The sequence below is a fragment of the Oncorhynchus kisutch genome, linkage group LG11 (assembly GCF_002021735.2).
Source record: "Oncorhynchus kisutch isolate 150728-3 linkage group LG11, Okis_V2, whole genome shotgun sequence".
In the NCBI taxonomy this organism is placed as follows: domain Eukaryota; kingdom Metazoa; phylum Chordata; class Actinopteri; order Salmoniformes; family Salmonidae; genus Oncorhynchus; species Oncorhynchus kisutch.
The window spans coordinates 75,904,641-75,923,724 of record NC_034184.2 but is presented as its reverse complement, the minus strand read 5'-3'; the positions used below and the strand labels follow the sequence as shown (position 1 = coordinate 75,923,724).

General features: G+C 47.0%; 1 protein-coding gene across 15 annotated transcripts in view; it reads right to left on the bottom strand.

The window, feature by feature from the left end:
- Positions 1-49: 49 nt before the first annotated feature.
- tnikb (TRAF2 and NCK interacting kinase b) overlaps positions 50-19,084 on the bottom strand; it is a 65,081-nt gene continuing 46,046 nt past the window's right edge. For 12 of the 15 annotated variants that reach the window (XM_031835044.1, XM_031835049.1, XM_031835046.1 and 9 more), the window contains 8 exons: positions 18,666-18,836; positions 18,443-18,586; positions 15,529-15,663; positions 15,192-15,292; positions 14,884-15,033; positions 14,260-14,419; positions 3,070-3,209; positions 50-2,944 (listed from right to left, as the gene is read on the bottom strand). In XM_031835044.1, coding sequence (XP_031690904.1) covers positions 2,861-2,944; positions 3,070-3,209; positions 14,260-14,419; positions 14,884-15,033; positions 15,192-15,292; positions 15,529-15,663; positions 18,443-18,586; positions 18,666-18,836 — 1,085 coding nt within the window. In that variant the 3' untranslated portion in view covers positions 50-2,860. Of the gene's footprint in view, positions 2,945-3,069; positions 3,210-14,259; positions 15,034-15,191; positions 15,293-15,528; positions 15,664-18,442; positions 18,587-18,665; positions 18,837-19,084 lie in introns of all 15 variants that reach the window. The other 3 variants (XM_031835055.1, XM_031835053.1, XR_004211500.1) reach the window with 2 other exon arrangements.

The window sequence follows — 19,084 nt, the reverse complement described above, 5'->3', positions numbered from 1 at the left end:
TGAGAGGGAATATAGGCTCACAACCCAATAATTTAATTAGGAGAAATTAGTCATTCACACAGCACATCTTTAATGCGTGTTGTCATTTGGAAACATGAAGTGTGTGTGTCAGTAGGTTACATTGAAAAGTCCAAACAAAAAGCATCCAGAATCACATTAATCACCATCAGTAATCACATGTATCCAAGCTCATCAGCCATACACACTACCTCCCTCTGTGTCTCGGTGTCAGAACATTAACTCAGTAGTTAGTTATCTTTATTACTAAACTGTAAGGACACTAGGATCCAGTGTACACATACCAGCCTAACATTGTGTTCCCTTATCAATGTTTTCACTAATTGAAAAACAAATATTTGTGATGTGAGCTTTGAGGCCCAAAAAAGTCTAAAGAAGCTATGAGAAGGCCTACTGCAGTCAGTCCTGATCTGCTCTCCCCACACTTTTACATGCAGACAACCAGGACAGAACACTGGAGAACTGCTCTCAGACCAGTGGTTGAAGTGGGCTGGTGCTGACCGGTACTGGTACAGAGATCAGGCTCTTCTCATTTGCTACAGCTTGAGTACCGGCACCTCTGATAGAATAATGTGTGTGTTAGGGAGCTCAAGATGGGAGACAAAGTTGGCAGGAGGGAATTACTTGGCCAACCGTGTGTGATGGTGCTGCTGTGCATTTTAGATTTCAGAAGACATCCAGACAGTAAGTAAAGCAGTAGAGGACGTCTCTGTAATCATGTCTGTACAAGGAAGGACAGTTACGTTTCAACATCACATAGTGGAGTGGAGTACCAGTCTGGGGGCGGGGTTATTGTCCCAGTGATTCAGATGAGATGAAAGCACACACTCAGTCACTCAACACACAGACGGTCTTAACAGTGGCAGAGTTTAATCTGTACTTAATCTGTACTGTTAGCAGGGAAGACAAGTCTCATATGCACACACATACTCTGATACTTACAAAATATTTAAATACAAATTATACCACGATAAAAACATTTTAGAAATCCCTTAAACCATTTTCTCTATTCTGTAGAAAGCCTTATAGTATGAACATGATGGCTGTCTTTTTCTAAATGATCAGTCAGATATAATGAAATGCTTAATCATATTTCTCCTACGGTTTCTTGGAATCATCCCCTTCTCTCTAACCTATACTCCTGCAGTATTCACAGATCTGACAGGACTAGATAGGAAAAAGCAAGAGGTCTGCCGACCCAGGTTCATACACCGGTCGGTCACACATATTTATCCAGTCCTTTCAGATCTATGACAACCGAAGAGGTAAGCGATTAGTGGATGGAGTTAGGCTCATGCCTATTACCCTGTGTTACATACAACGCCACATCAGTAGTCAATCATCATCATTGGTTCAGTACACACAGACACCCTCGTCCACTTTCACCAACTATCTTGGCAGATCTTATGTTACGGAGTCAGACACTGTATCCTAGAAGACTACACGTGATTCAACTTAATGGTGGAGATTCATAGTGTGGTCATTCTACCTGGCCGTCTAAAGCTAGTTTGAGTACATTTAAACGACCCCAGTGTAAGGTCCTGACTGACGCTAACATGGTGGGTCTCATTTTGGAAAGTTAATCGTCCCAACCACGCATCTCTCCAGTTAGACCTGTGTATTGCCTTAGTCAGAATTGATGATGATGAGTAGTATAGGTGTCACTATGCACATGTACAGAACCAGGTGAACCCAAGGAGACAGGGGAAGAACTGGAGAAAAGAGGTGGTGTGTAGGAAGAAGTCTGACCATTAACCAACCCATACGTCTGTCCCATGCAGCCATTTTTATCTCCATATCAAATCATTTCTGGGTAACAATTAAGTACCTGTGATTGTTTTCTATTAAAATGGTAAAAATAAACATTTCTTAAGCAAGAATTTTGCTAGTACTGTCTGGGAGTGGTAAGGGGGGAACAAAATTAGCTGCTATTGGCAGAAAGGATTGGAACTCTTTCTTATTGGTCTAACTAATTTACAAAAATAGTGATGTCACCATGGAAGGCCAAAACTCCCACCAAAACAGGCTGAATTTCAGGAGGAAGATAAACTAAACAAACTCAGACTGCTCTCGGTCTCTCATCATCTTCTGTCTTCCTTTTGTCTGTTCTCTGTTGTTCTGTCTCAGTGGAAGAGTGTCCGATAGGAAAGCAGGTCTGTTTCATATCATAGAATGTGGCATTTACAAATGTGTAACGATAGAAATACGGCAAATAGATTGACTGTCAAATAGAACATTCGCAGAGAAAGTGGGGAGCACAGGTGAACTAGAACAAGAATGGCATCTATGCCAAGAGTATCATTTTTTTGGTGACCATTGGTGACAATATTGATATTTTTTAAACTGCTCCAGCAGTCAGGAATCTACACTCACCCCCACCATATATACACAAAGGTCAGGGGTCATGACAATACCCTTGGTCGCTGACCCCTGACCCCATTAGGGAGACTACACTAGCACATCCTGTCACTACCTCCCAAAGACAAAAACACCTGGGATAAACACTGAGGCTATGTCCAAAATGCCTACTCTGACCAAAAGTATTGCACTATGTAGGAAATAGGGGGGCATCTCAGACAGAGCCTGAGAGAAACTAAGACAACAGAGAGAAAGAGTGTTGTCTGAGCGTGATCTGGAGTTGCTGTTCCTCTCTGGTTCCTCTTGTGGTTGTAGGTTGCTACTGCAGATGGGAGACTGTTTCTCTCCTCCCGTCTCTGCTGAGCCGCCAGCCGCTCTGTGTTTACTCGTCTGTCTCAGTTCTCTCTCTTCATCCCTCCACCCTGACCTCTGGTTAGGTATGTACAGTATGGAGGGAAGAAGTAAGGAGGAGGGTTTGCCAGGGTTACCAGTTCATCATAGAGCTCCGGTTCAGGGTCATGAAGAAGACTTGGCTGCTGCCGCCGGAACGCACAGAGGCGAAAAACACCTGCAGACAAGCACACAGCATAATGAGGAGTGTTAGCATGTGTGCTGGCTTATATTTTTAGGATTTCTTGCAGCTTGTGTGTGTGTGCTCTTAGCTTGTATACATGTGTTTGTGCTTACACACACCTTGTCGTTCCTCTCCGACAGGAACTTCAGTCGCTGAGCTCGCTTGTGCATGAAAACTCCGTCGAGGTGTCCCGTCTCCACGGAGCGGATCTCAATGGCCTTCTCTCCCCAGCCCATGATCTGGTTGGAGTGGATGTAGGCTGGGGGTGGGACAGGGACATACAGACAGGGGATTGGACAGGAGAGCACTCACTCAAACCAGTCACCCAATCACAGATCACACCCCTAGGCCACGCCTCTGGGAGGATATCATTGCAGCAGTTTCTGTTTCTAAATCTGAATGGCGGATAAAAACTCAAACACCTGAGCTATCCAGCCTGAGGGGGGATGGGGAGGGGGCAGTTTCATATGGACCCAGGGGGCAACGCTAGTAGGAGAGATCCCCAGAGTTATGGGGGGGGAGAGTCAAAGTGAACCGCAGAGAGCTACTAGGAGAAACGGCCATCTGAGCGTCTACTGACTGTGATGACTCTTGTATGGTGGTTCTACAGGATGGTGACCCTGCCCCTGGGTGGTAATACTGTAGCAGGTGATTGATGACTATGAGGATGGTTACAGCAGTAGCAGCATAAGGATAGTTGGGTGATTTTACCTCCCAGTTCTGTCATCCAGCTCCTGTGTACTCAGGAAGTGGTCTGGCCAACGGACTGGAGTAAGTGTGTGTGTGTCGGTGTGGGCCTGTCTCTGTATGTGTTTGCATGTACTGGTTTGTATTGGTCATGGTGGCTTGGGGCTGTATATGTTGATATAGTATTTGTGTGTTGGGGCCGGGGTTGAGAGGCCTTTTAAAGGAAGGCGATATCAACTCAGGGGTAGAAGCAGGGTAGCCTAGTGGTTAGAGCGTTGGACTAGTAACCGGAAGGTTGCAAGTTCAAATCCCTGAGCTGACAAGGTACAAATCTGTCATTCTACCCCTGAACAGGCAGTTAACCCACTGTTCCTAGGCAGTCATTGAAAATAAGAATGTGTTCTTAACTGACTTGCCTAGTTAAAGGGAAAAAAATAAATTTAAAGCTCCTAGGACTGAGTACAGTCTCAAAACACAACACAAACCCACAGTGTTTCAGACAGAGACAGAATGAGCCAAATGAAAACAGCCAATCAGACTGACAAGACAAACTGAAGCTTGGTGTTAGAGTGGAGAGACAAAAGAGAAGCAGAGAAGGGCAGAGCTGATCTAAAGACACAGGGATCTATCAAGATCCATTTGAGATCTACTGGGATTAAAGCAATACTGGTTTCCCCATCACTAACTAAACCTAGCCCTGAGCTTTGTAATTAGATGTGAGCCAAATATTTGAGGGCGCTTCATTTAGCTTGGACCGCACACTTTTGGTACTATTCCATGGCATTAATCAAGCACAGCTCAAGTGCTTGAAAGTATTTGATGTATGTACGTATTTTCTTCTGTTGAAGCCATTCTGTTGTTGATTTACTTCTGTTTTGGGTCGTTGTCCTGTTACATTACCCAACTTCTGTTGAGCTTCAATTGGCGGACAGATAGCCTAACATTCTCCTGCAAAATGTCTTGATAAACTTTGGAATTCATTTTTCCGTCGATGAACGCAAGCTGTCCAGGCCCTGTGGCAGCTCCAAACCATGATGCTCCCTCCACCATACTTTACAGATGGCATGAGGTTTTGATGTTGGTGTGCGGTGGATTTTCTCTCTCCACATATAGTGTTGTGTTCCTTACAAACAACTCAACTGTAGTGTCATCTGTCCGCAGAATATTTTGCCAACATCAAGGTGCACTTTTGCAAACTTCAGATGTGCAGAAATGGTTTTTTTTGGACAGCAGTTGCTTCTTCCATGGTGTCTTCCCATGAACACCATTCTTGTTTAGTGTTTTACGAATCAGAGATGTTAGCATGTTCCAGAGATTTCTGTAAGTCTTTAGCTGACACTCTAGGATTCTTCTTAACCTCATTGAGCATTCTGCTCTGTGCTCTTGCAGTCATCGTTGCAGGACGGCCACTCCTAGGGAGAGGAGCAACAGTGGTGACCGTTCTCCATTTATAGACAATTTGGACTGATGAACATAAAGGCATTTAGAGTTACTTTTGTAACCCTTTCCAGCTTTATGCAAGCCAACAATTCTTAACTTTAGGTCTTCTGAGATCTCTTTTGTTCGAGGCATGGTTCACATCAGGCAATGCTTCTTGTGAATAGCAAACTCAAATTGTGTGTTTTTTATAGAGCAAGGCAGCTCTAACCAATATCTCCAATCTCGTCTCATTGATTGAACTCCAGGTTAACTGACTCCTGACTCCAATTAGCTTTTGGAGAAGTCATACTTTTTCCAACCTACACTGTGAATGTTTAAATATTGTAATCAATATAGACACGAAAAATACAATAATCTGTGTGTTATTAGTTTAAGCACACTGTTTGTCTATTGTTGTGACTTAGATCAGATCAAATGTTATGACCAATTTATGCAGAAATCCAGGTAATTCCAAGGGTTCACATGCTTTTTCTTGCCACTGTATATCGTAGACCTATAGAGACATCTAGACATACTGTTGGTCATTTACTGTATGTGGATACTTTCTCATTGAATATCTCATTCCAAAATCATGGGCATTAATATGGAGTGGGTCCCTACTTTGCTGCTATAACAGCCTCCACTCTCCTGGGAAGGCTTTCCACTAGATGTTGGAACATTGCTGCTATAACAGCCTCCACTCTTCTGGGAAGGCTTTCCACTAGATGTTGGAACATTGCTTCCATTCAGCTACAAGAGCATCAGTGAGGTCGGGCACTGATGTTGGGTGATTAGGTCTGGCTAGCAGTCAGCGTTCCAATTCATCCCAAATGTGTTCAATGGGGTTGAGGTTAGGGCTCTGTGTAGGCCAGTCAAGTTCTTCTACACCAATCTTAAAGCATTTCTATATGGACCTGGCTTTGTGCACAGGGGCATTGTCATGCAGAAAAAGGAAAGGGACTTCCCCAAACTGTTGCCACAAAGTTGGAAGCACAGAATTGTCTAGAATGTCATTGTATGCTGTAGTGTTAACATTTCCCTTCACTGCCTAGCCAGAACCATGAAAAACAGCCCCATACCATTATTCCTCCTCCACCAAACTTTACAGTTGGCACTATGCTTTGGGGCAGGTAGCGTCTCCTGGCATCCACCAAACCCAGATTCGTCTGTCGGACTGCAAGGTAGTGAAGCGTGATTTTTCACTCCTGAAAACACGTTTCCACTGCTCCAGAGTCAAATGGTGGTGAGCTTTACACCATTCCAGCCGACGCTTGGCATTGCGCATGGTGATCTTAGGCTTGTGTGTGGATGCTCGGCCATGGAAGCCCATTTCATGAAGCTCTCGAAGAACAGTTCTTGTGCCGATGTTGCTTCCAGGGGCAGTTTGGAACTCGGTAGTGAGTGCTGCAACCGAGGACAGACCATTTTTTATTTCAGCACTCGCCAGTCACGTTCGGGGCTGAGCCATTGTTGCGCATAGATGTTTCCACTTCACAATAACAGCAGTTACAGATGACCGGGGCAGCTCTAGCAGGGCAGACATTTGACGAACTGACTTGGAAAGGTGGCATCCAATGACGGTGCTACGTTGAAAGTCACTGAGCTCTTCAGTAAGGCCATTCTACTGCCAAGGTTTGTCTATGTAGATTGCATGGCTGTGTGCTCGATTTTATACACCTGTCAGCAACGGGTGAGGCTGAAATAGCAGAATCCATTAATTTGAAGGTGTGTCCACACACTTTTGTATATATAGTGTCTCTTAGACCTACAGAGACGGGTAGCTATATCCTAGACCTACAGAGACGGGTAGCTATATCCTAGACCTACAGAGACGGGTAGCTATATCCTAGACCTACAGAGACGGGTAGCTATATCCTAGATCTACAGAGACGGGTAGCTATATCCTAGACCTACAGAGACGGGTAGCTATGTCCTAGACCTACAGAGACGGGTAGCTATATCCTAGACCTACAGAGACGGGTAGCTATATCCTAGACCTACAGAGAGGTAGATAGATACAGTACCATCCAAAAGTTTGGACACACCTGCTCATTAAATTGTTTTTCTTTATTTTTACTATTTTCTACATTGTAGAATAATAGTGAAGGCATCAACACTATAAAATAACCCATATGGAATCATGTAGTAACCAAAAAACCCAGAACCACATGGGTGGTCATTTTGACCCCACGGGGTGAGATCTTATGTGGAGCCCCAGATCGAGGGAGATTATCAGTGGTCTTGTATGTCTTCCATTTCCTAATAATTGCTCCCACAGTTGATTTCTTCAAACCAAACTGCTTACCTATTGCAGATTCAGTCTTCCCAGCCTGGTGCAGGTCTACAATTTTGTTTCTGGTGTCCTTTGACAGCTCTTTGGCCTTGGCCATAGTGGAGTTTGGAGTGTGACTGTTTGAGGTTGTGGACAGGTGTCTTTTATACTGATAACAAGTTCAAACAGGTGCCATGAATACAGGTAGCGAGTGGAGGACAGAGGAGCCTCTTAAAGAAAAAGTTACAGGTCTGTGAGAGCCAGACATCTTGCTTGTTTGTAGGTGACCAAATACTTATTTTCCACCATAATTTGCAAATAAATTCATAAAAAATCCTACAATGTGATTTTCTGGATTTTTCCCCCCTCATTTTATCTGTCATAGTTGAAGTGTACCTATGATGAAAATAACAGGCCTCTCTCATCTTTTTAAGTGGGAGAACTTGCACAATTGGTGGCTGATTAAATACTTTTTTGCCCCACTATTTATTTGAAATAAAATTGCAACAAAAAAATTAAAAATTTTCGCTTCGTGATTATGAGGTAGTGTGTATAGATTGGCAAATAAAATTAATTTAATCAATTTTAGAATAAGGCTGTAAATGAACAAAATGTGGGGGGAAAAGGAAGGGGTCTGACTACTTTCCGAATGCACTGTATATCCTAGACCTAGAGAGACAGGTAGATAGAAATATCCTAGACCTAGAGATATCCTAGACCTAGAGAGACAGGTAGATAGAGATCCTAGACCTAGAGAGACGGGTAGATAGAGAGATCCTAGACCTAGAGAGACAGGTAGATAGAGAGATCCTAGACCTAGAGAGACAGGTAGATAGAGAGATCCTAGACCTAGAGATATCCTAGACCTAGAGAGACAGGTAGATAGAGATCCTAGACCTAGAGAGACGGGTAGATAGAGAGATCCTAGACCTAGAGACACAGGTAGATAGAGATATGCTAGACCTAGAGATATGCTAGACCTAGAGAGACAGGTAGATAGAGAGATCCTAGACCTAGAGAGACAGGTAGATAGCGAGATCCTAGACCTAGAGAGATCCTAGACCTAGAGAGATCCTAGACCTAGAGAGACGGGTAGATAGAGATATCCTAGACCTAGAGAGACGGGTAGATAGAAATATCCTACACCTAGAGAGACAGGTAGATAGAGAGATCCTAGACCTAGAGAGACAGGTAGATCCTAGACCTAGAGAGATCCTAGACCTAGAGAGACAGGTAGATAGAGATCCTAGACCTAGAGAGACAGGTAGCTATGTCCTAGACCTACAGAGACGGGTAGCTATATCCTAGACCTACAGAGACGGGTAGCTATATCCTAGACCTACAGAGAGGTAGATAGATACAGTACCATCCAAAAGTTTGGACACACCTGCTCATTAAATTGTTTTTCTTTATTTTTACTATTTTCTACATTGTAGAATAATAGTGAAGGCATCAACACTATAAAATAACCCATATGGAATCATGTAGTAACCAAAAAAACCAGAACCACATGGGTGGTCATTTTGACACCACGGGGTGAGATCTTATGTGGAGCCCCAGATCGAGGGAGATTATCAGTGGTCTTGTATGTCTTCCATTTCCTAATAATTGCTCCCACAGTTGATTTCTTCAAACCAAACTGCTTACCTATTGCAGATTCAGTCTTCCCAGCCTGGTGCAGGTCTACAATTTTGTTTCTGGTGTCCTTTGACAGCTCTTTGGCCTTGGCCATAGTGGAGTTTGGAGTGTGACTGTTTGAGGTTGTGGACAGGTGTCTTTTATACTGATAACAAGTTCAAACAGGTGCCATGAATACAGGTAGCGAGTGGAGGACAGAGGAGCCTCTTAAAGAAAAAGTTACAGGTCTGTGAGAGCCAGACATCTTGCTTGTTTGTAGGTGACCAAATACTTATTTTCCACCATAATTTGCAAATAAATTCATAAAAAATCCTACAATGTGATTTTCTGGATTTTTTCCCCCTCATTTTATCTGTCATAGTTGAAGTGTACCTATGATGAAAATAACAGGCCTCTCTCATCTTTTTAAGTGGGAGAACTTGCACAATTGGTGGCTGATTAAATACTTTTTTGCCCCACTGTATTTATTTGAAATAAAATTGCAACAAAAAAATAAAAAAATTTCACTTCGTGATTATGAGGTAGTGTGTAGAGATTGGCAAATAAAATTTATTTAATCAATTTTAGAATAAGGCTGTAAATGAACAAAATGTGGGGGGAAAAGGAAGGGGTCTGACTACTTTCCGAATGCACTGTATATCCTAGACCTAGAGAGACAGGTAGATAGAAATATCCTAGACCTAGAGATATCCTAGACCTAGAGAGACAGGTAGATAGAGATCCTAGACCTAGAGAGACGGGTAGATAGAGAGATCCTAGACCTAGAGAGACAGGTAGATAGAGAGATCCTAGACCTAGAGAGACAGGTAGATAGAGAGATCCTAGACCTAGAGAGACAGGTAGATAGAGAGATCTTAGACCTAGAGAGACAGGTAGATAGAGAGATCCTAGACCTAGAGATATCCAAGACCTAGAGAGACAGGTAGATAGAGATATCCTAGACCTAGAGATATCCTAGACCTAGAGAGACAGGTAGATAGAGATATGCTAGACCTAGAGATATCCTAGACCTAGAGAGACAGGTAGATAGAGAGATCCTAGACCTAGAGAGACAGGTAGATAGCGAGATCCTAGACCTAGAGAGATCCTAGACCTAGAGAGATCCTAGACCTAGAGAGACGGGTAGATAGAGATATCCTAGACCTAGAGAGACGGGTAGATAGAGAGATCCTAGACCTAGAGAGACAGGTAGATCCTAGACCTAGAGAGATCCTAGACCTAGAGAGACAGGTAGATAGAGATCCTAGACCTAGAGAGACAGGTAGATAGAGAGATCCTAGACCTAGAGATATCCTAGACCTAGAGAGACAGGTAGATAGAGAGATCCTTGACCTAGAGAGACAAGTAGATAGAGAGATCCTAGACCTAGAGAGATCCTAGACCTAGAGAGACAGGTAGATAGAAATATCCTACACCTAGAGAGACAGGTAGATAGAGAGATCCTACACCTAGAGAGATGGGTAGATAGATCATGTACAGGTAGATATCCACAATATTTCAGTATCATCTGGTTGTCAACCAAACAGCAACACAAAAATAACATTATAACAAAGTAGCAGACAAACAGACACACAAACATTTATCCTTGTGCTGGGGACAGGGGCACGACTCTAGGGGTAGGAAGTGTGTAGGAGCATGCAGAGTGGTGTAAGTATCTGAGTTCTACGGGTGTGTTATTATATACAGTTGAAGTCGAAAGTTTACATACACCTTAGCCAAATACATTTAAACTCAGTTTTTCACAAATCCTGATATTTAATCCTTGTAAAAATTCCCTGTCTTAGGTCAGTTAGGATCACCACTTTATTTTAATAATGTGAAATGTCAGAATAATAGAGAATTATTTATTTCAGCTTTTATTTATTTCATCACATTCGTCATGGGTCAGAAGTTTACATACACTCAATTAGTATTTGGTAGCATTGCCTTTAAATTGTTTAACTTGGGTCAAACATTTCGGGTAGCCTTCCACAAGTCAGGTTTGTAGGCCTCCTTGCTCGCTCACGCGTTTTCAGTTCTGCCCACAAATGTTCTATAGGATTGAGGTCAGGGCTTTGTGATGGCCACTCCAATACCTTGACTTTGTTGTCCTTAAGCCATTTTGTCACAACTTTGGAAGTATGCTTGGGGCATTGTCCATTTGCAACCAAACTTTAACTTCCTGACCGATGTCTTGAGATGTTGCTTCAATATATCCACATAATTTTCCTACCTCATGATTCCATCTATTTTGTGAAGTGCACCAGTCCCTCCTGCAGCAAAGCACCCCCACAACATGATGCTTCCACCCCCATGCTTCACGGTTGGGATGGTGTTCTTCGGGTTGCAAGCCTCCCCCTTTTTTCTCCAAACATAACGATGGTCATTATTGGCCAAACAGTTCTAATTTTGTTTCATCAGACCAGAGGACATTTCTCCAAAAAGTACGATCTTTGTCCCCATGTTCAGTTGCAAACCGTAGTCTGGCTTTTTAATGGTGGTTTTGGAGCAGTGGCTTCTTCCTTGCCGAGTGGCCGTTCAGGTTATGTCGATATAGGACTTGTTTTACCGTGGATATAGATACTTTTGTACCTCTTTCCTCCAGCATCTTCACAAGGTCCTTTGCTGTTGTTCTGGGATTGATTTGCCCTTTTCGCACAAAAGTACATTCATCTCTAGGAGACAGAATGAGTCTCCTTCCTGAGCAGTATGATGGCTGCGTGGTCCCATGGTGTTTATACTTGCGTACTATTGTTTGTACAGATGAACGTGGTACCTTCAGGCATTTTGAAATTGCTCCCAAGGATGAACCAGACTTGTGGAGGTCTACAGTTCTTTTTCTGAGTTCTTGGCTGATTTCTTTTGATTTTCCCATGATGTCAAGCAAAGAGGCACTGAGTTTGAAGGTAGGCCTTGAAATACATCCACAGGTACACCTCCAATTGACTCAAATGATGTCAACTAGCCTATCAGAAACTTCTAAAACTATGACATAATTTCTGGAATTTTCCAAGCTGCTTAAAGGCACAGTCAACTTAGTGTATGTAAACTTCTGACCCACTGGAATTGTGAAACAGTGAAATAATCTGTCTATAAACAATTGCTGGAAAAATGACTTGTGTCATGCACAAAGTAGATGTCCTAACCGACTTGCCAAAACTATAGTTTGTAAACAAGACATTTCTGGAGTGGTTGAAAAATTAGTTTTAATGACTCTAACCTAAGTGTATGTTAACTTCCGACTTCAACTGTATAACATGTGTGTGTGTGTGTGTGGGGGGGGGGGGGGGGGGGGGGGGGTCTGAGTCGGGTGGGAGGAGCAGGGGTCGGGTGGGAGGAGCAGGGGTCTGGTGGGAGGAGCAGGGGTCGAGGACGCAAGAATCAAGGTTTTATTGTTCTTAGTTTTTATGACCGTATTTTTGTATTTTTGTTATCGTCCCCTTCGCTCCTTCTGTGCACTGTGCTCCTTCCCACTCACAGGCCAAGCCCCTCCCCCTGCCACTCACACACCAAGCCCCTCCCCCTGCCACTCACAAAAATAACAATGAAAGATAACTTCTTCCTCTCTGAGAACAAGCAGTTAAAACTCACTATTTGCATTTGAGGTTTGGTCCAACGGAAATTGGTCATGTGGACACAAACGCTTAGAGACATTATTTTACTGTAATAGACGAGAACTTAAAAACTCTCTTACAATACCCTTTTAAAGTCTCAACTCCCAAAATGTTGAACAGAGCAGACCCTGCTGAATTGAGTGTCAATAAACATGATTGTGGAAAGTTAATGCTCCGTTTGTCACGGGCGGCATTGCCGTGAAATGAACACAAAGACACATTTATAACAGGAATTGGCAACTTGTTCTGAGAAATAAGCATCGTCTTATCCAGGTAGACTACTTGATTTCAGTATGTTAAAGTGAACATGCGGCTGCTCAGACTGGAGATGGACAGGAGGGTATACATATAATGGTTCAACTGTTCTACCTTGTTAGCATATAAACGATTAGCTGGCTACTCACTACCACGTGGGTTTGCGCTTGAGAGATTGTTCATGAGACCTGTGTTATATTTTCTAAAAGGCCTGCTACAAAATGTTCATTATTAGTGGTTGTGCATGAATTTGCATTTTCATAGACAGAAAAAAGCAGGGTGAACTATTTTGATAAAATTATTTGTGGATCTCATGGTTTAGTCCAGGTCTCATGGTTTAGTCCAGGTCTCATGGTTTAGTCCAGGTCTCATGGTTTAGTCCAGGTCTCATGGTTTAGTCCAGGTCTCATGGTTTAGTCCAGGTCTCATGGTTTAGTCCAGGTCTAATTTTACATGCAGTGTTTTGACCTTTCTTAATTGTGCATAAAAGCTTATTTAGAGAATTGTATTTATTTATTTTCTTATCAAGAAGTTTGGGGGGGGGGGGGGGGGGGGGGTTGTGAGGGGTAGTGAGGAATAGTGAGGGGTAGTGAGGAATAGTGAGGGGTAGTGAGGAATAGTGAGGGGTAGTGAGGAATAGTGAGGGGTAGTGAAGAATAGTGAGGGGTAGTGAGGAATAGTGGGGGGTAGTGAGGAATAGTGAGGAATAGTGAGGGGTAGTGAGGAATAGTGAGGGGTAGTGAGGAATAGTGAGGAATAGTGAGGGGTAGTGAGGGGTAGTGAGGGGTAGTGAGGAATAGTGAGAGGTAGTGAGGAATAGTGAGGGGTAGTGAGGAATAGTGAGGGGTAGTGAGGAATAGTGAGGGGTAGTGAGGAATAGTGAGGGGTAGTGAGGAATAGTGAGGGGTAGTGAAGAATAGTGAGGGGTAGTGAGGAATAGTGGGGGGTAGTGAGGAATAGTGAGGGGTAGTGAGGAATAGTGAGGGGTAGTGAGGAATAGTGAGGGGTAGTGAGGAATAGTGAGGAATAGTGAGGGGTAGTGAGGAATAGTGAGGGGTAGTGAGGAATAGTGAGAGGTAGTGAGGAATAGTGAGAGGTAGTGAAGAATAGTGAGGGGTAGTGTGTCTGAGAATGTGAGCGGTGGAGAAGAGGAGTTATGTGAACCAGTGAGAGGCATAGAGGTGTGTGTGAGGGTGGCAGTGAGAGGCATATAGGTGTGTGTGAGGGGGGCAGTGAGAGTTGTGTATATAGTGTGTGTGAGGGTGGCAGTGAGAGTTGTGTATATAGTGTGTGTGAGGGGGACAGTGAGTTGTATATATAGTGTGTGTGAGGGGGGCAGTGAGAGTTGTGTATATAGTGTGTGTGAGGGGGACAGTGAGAGTTGTGTATATAGTGTGTGTGAGGGTGGCAGTGAGAGTTGTGTATATAGTGTGTGTGTGACCTACCAACAGAAGTAGGCATCTCTCCCCACTGCAGCACCACGTCTTTAGTGATGCGTCCGTAGGTGTTGACATAGACGCCCTCGTCCTCGTAACACAGCAGCATCTCCATCCCGTCGGTCCGCGGCAGCACCACGATGGCATGGGGCGTCACCTGACTCTGAATCTGCCGGGGGCGATAGATACCACACAGTGGAGGGGTGGGGTGGCATCAGCCTGGCGGGCACAGAGCACGACCCCCACAACTCCTCTACCTCTTTCTTTCCCGGATTTCTCTAAATGTCTCTCTCTTCTCCCCCCCCCCCTCCCTGTCGTGGCCAGCTTCCCACCCCCCTGTGTGAGGAGAAACTGCTGCAACAATGGAATCTCCCACTCCAACATTCACACAATCACCATGGTAACACAGAATGTAAACAAAATAGCATCGTCATGGTTTGAACAACATAAATGGTAAACGTCATGGTATTTGAGCCCTGAAACCATAACTGCCACACAGTAGGTAGGGTTACCATTTAAGAGGTCATAGTTCAAAGGGGAACCAACGGCTCACCACCAGAGTGGAGAAATCAGATGTTACCTGGTTCAGGTTTCCTTCTCTGAGCGCACACACACTCACACTCACACTCTTACGTGGGAGGGAATGTAGATGTCATAAGGGTTGCCAGAGTCGACATCAATGACATGGAACCCGACGCTGGAGCCATAGATAACCTTTAACCTCTGACCCTCCTCCACCGTCAGGTCAACCAGCTGGGGGTGGTGCTGCAGGTCAGTGAACGACTGACAGACAGACAGAACGAGAGACAGCAGGGAATAGAGAAAGAGATACTGTGATCACTGATGTGTGGGGAGCGTTTTGCTTGAAAATGGCTGCTGGGCATCACCCAGGTGATCGTAGAGGAAATGAGATCATACTGGTGTGTGTGTGTGTGTGTTACCTTGAAAGCCATGAACTTGTGGTAGGGTTTGGGTGCCCAGGCAAAGATCTCCACTGAGTTCTTCAGAGCGATGACCAGAAACTTGATCCTCTCATACTTCACTGGAAACAGCACACACACAGGAGAGTCAATCACTCACTGAGACTCAATGGGCTAATGCAACACACAGGTTGCCCAGCCACCACCACCTCCGGGACACCGCCACCAGCACCTCCGGGACACTACCACCTCCGGGACACCAGCCACCACCACCTCCGGGACGCACGCGCGCGCGCGCGCGCGCACACACACACACACACACACACACACACACACACACACACACACACACACGTACCAACTTTGTAGTGCACACAGCCCTCCAGCTCTCCTACAGTGACCCAGCCCTGCTTCTTCTCCACCTCGGGGTCGTTGTGTAATATCCTGTTCCTCAGCCAGGACAGGTAGTACACACGCAACTTATTCTTCTTCCCTGGAGGAGAGAGGGAGGAAGGGGAGAGAGGAGAGGGGAGAGGGAGGAGAGAGGGAGGATATAGAGGGGAAGGGGAGAGAGGCCAGGGGAGAGAGAGGGGAGAGGGAGGAGAGAGAGGGGAAGGGGAGAGAGGCCAGGGGAGAGAGGCCAGGGGAGAGGGAGGAGAGAGGGAGGATATAGAGGGGAAGGGGAGAGAGGCCAGGGGAGAGGGAGGATATAGAGGGGAAGGGGAGAGAGGAGAGGGGAGAGGGAGGATAGAGGGAGGATAGAGAGGGGAAGGGGAGAGAGGCCAGGGGAGAGAGAGGGGAGAGGGAGGATATAGAGGGGAAGGGGAGAGAGGAGAGGGGAGAGGGAGGAGAGAGGGAGGATATAGAGGGGAAGGGGAGAGAGGAGAAGGGAGAGGGAGGATAGAGAGGGGAAGGGGAGAGAGGCCAGGGGAGAGAGAGGGGAGAGGGAGGATATAGAGGGGAAGGGGAGAGAGGAGAGGGGAGAGGGAGGAGAGAGGGAGGATATAGAGGGGAAGGGGAGAGAGGAGAGGGGAGAGGGAGGATATAGAGGGGAAGGGGAGAGGGAGGATATAGAGGGGAAGGGGAGAGAGGAGAGGGGGGAGAGAGGGAGGATATAGAGGGGAAGGGAGAGAGGAGAGGGGAGAGGGAGGAGAGAGGGAGGATATAGAGGGGAAGGGGGAGAGGAGAGGGGAGAGGGAGGAGAGAGAGGGGAAGGGGAGAGAGGCCAGGGGAGAGAGAGGGGAGAGGGAGAGAGGCCAGGAGGGAAGGGGAGAGAGAGGGGAGAGGGAGGAGAGAGGGAGGTATAGAGGGGAAGGGGAGAGAGGAGAGGGAGGAGAGAGGGAGGATAGAGAGGGGAAGGGGAGAGAGGCCAGGGGGGAGAGAGGGAGGATAGAGAGGGGAAGGGGAGAGAGGCCAGGGGAGAGGGAGGATAGAGAGGGGAAGGGGAGAGAGGCCAGGGGAGAGGGAGGAGAGAGGGAGGATATAGAGGGGAAGGGGAGAGAGGAGAGGGGAGAGGGAGGATATAGAGGGGAAGGGGAGAGAGGAGAGGGAGGAGAGAGGGAGGATAGAGAGGGGAAGGGGGGAGAGGAGAGGGGAGAGGGAGGAGAAAGGGAGGATAGAGAGGGGAAGGGGAGAGAGGCCAGGGGAGAGGGAGGATATATAGGGGAAGGGGAGAGAGGAGAGAGAGGGGAGAGGGAGGAAAGAGGGGAGAGGGGAGGGGAGAGAGGGAGGGGAGAGGGAGGAGAGGGAGGGGAGAGGGAGGAGAGGGAGGGGAGAGGGAGGAGGGAGGAGAGAGGGAGGAGAGAGAGGGAGGGAGGAGAGAGGAGAGAGAGGCCAGGGGAGAGAGGGGATAGGGAGGAGAGAGGCCAGGGGAGAGACGGGAGAAGAGAGGGGAGAGGAGAGGAAAGAGGGGAGAGGGGGGAGAGAGGGGAAAGGGAGGAGAGAGGAGAGAGGGGAGAGGAGAGAGAGGGGAGGGGAGAGAGGGGAGGGGAGAGAGGGGAGAGGGAGGAGAGAGAGGCCAGGGGAGAGAGGGAGGAGAGAGGGGAGAGGGAGGAGAGGAGAGAGGGGGAGGGGAGAGGAGAGAGAGGCCAGGGGAGAGAGAGGGGAGAGGGAGGAGATAGAGGGGAAGGGGAGAGAGGAGAGGGAGGAGAGAGGGAGGATATAGAGGGGAAGGGGAGAGAGGAGAGGGGAGAGGGAGGAGTGAGAGGAGAGGGGAGAGGGAGGAGAGAGAGGGGAGAGAGAGGCCAGGGGAGAGAGGGGAGAGGGAGGAGAGAGAGGCCAGGGGAGAGAGAGGAGAGGGGAGAGGAGAGGAAAGAGGGGAGAGGAGAGAGAGGGAGAGAGAGGAGAGGGGAGAGGGAGGAGAGAGAGGCCAGGGGAGAGAGGGAGGAGAGGAGAGAGAGGAGAGAGAGGAGAGGGGAGAGGGAGGAGAGAGAGGCCAGGGGAGAGAGGGAGGAGAGAGGGGGAGGGGAGAGGAGAGAGAGGGGAGGGGAGAGAGAGGGGAGAGGGAGGATATAGAGGGGAAGGGGAGAGAGGGAGGATAGAGAGGGGAAGGGGAGAGAGGCCAGGGGAGAGAGAGGCGAGAGGGAGGATAGAGGGGAAGGGGAGTGGGGAGAGGGAGGAGAGAGGGAGGATAGAGAGGGGAAGGGGAGAGAGGCCAGGGGAGAGAGAGGGGAGAGGGAGGAGAGAGGGAGGATATAGAGGGGAGAGGGAGGAGAGAGAGGGGAGAGGGAGGAGAGAGAGGGGAGGGAGGGGAGAGGAGAGGGAGGGGAGAGGAGAGGGGAGAGGGAGGAGAGAGGGGAGAGGGAGGAGAGAGGGGAGAGGGGAGGAGAGAGGGGAGAGGAGAGAGAGGAAAGGAGAGAGGGGAGAGGGAGGAGAGAGGCCAGGGGAGAGGGGAGAGGGAGGAGAGAGGCCAGGGGAGAGAGGAGAGGAGAGGAGAGGAAAGAGAGGGGAGAGGGAGGGGAGAGAGGAGAGGAGGAGGGGAGAGGGAGGAGAGAGGGGAGAGGGAGGAGAGAGGGGAGAGGGAGGAGAGAGAGAGGGAGGGGAGAGAGAGGGAGTAGAAGAGAGAGGGGAAAGGAGAAGAGGGAAAAGTCTTCAGCCTGTTAGCTCTTTGAGAGTGATCTTCCAATCTGAACAAAGCATTGCTACAGGCCTCGAGTTGTTCAGAAAACACAAGTCTGCCTTTTGAGCCCAGACAGTCAAAACCACAACACTCGGATCCGATGGAGCTCCAGAACCGTTTGGTCCGATTGTGTTTAAGTAGCAGTCAGTCCTACCTGATATGGTGACCAGGACGTTGAGGCCCTCCAGAACGTCCATCTGTTGGAAGCGTCGGCGGTTGATCAGGTTATAGACCTTCCCCTGACCACTACGGTCCAGCAACATCAGACCATTCTCTGTCCCCACCAGCAGGTTCACACCTAGACACACACTAATAATAAAACACACACAATAGCACAATGTGTGTGTATATGTACTGTATAGTTTAAAGTCTCTTACCCCAGAGAGCAGCACACAGTATCTCAGAGTTGAAGCGTTTCTTGTATTTGCGTATCTCAGGTGTGTCGCTGTGAGGTCGTATGTTGGTCGGGTTCACGTTGACCACACTGATCTTTCTGGCCTCGTTCAGTCTAGCCTGCTCCTGAAGCAGCAGCTCGTTCGCAAAGTGGGCTGCAACCACAGGGTAACATTACACTAACATTCACATAACCTTTCAAACTTACAACCACCGGACAACCTTAAAACATAAAGAAACATTTGCACAACCTACTGATTCCTAAGCAATTCACTGGCAAGAGGAGCTTGAGCAAGAAGCCATTGGTGATAGCTACTTCTATAAAGGACCATGTGACTTACTATGACAGTGATATGTGGATGTCTCACCTAGCGATCTTAAAGCTAGAGTCCTTCATTTAAAC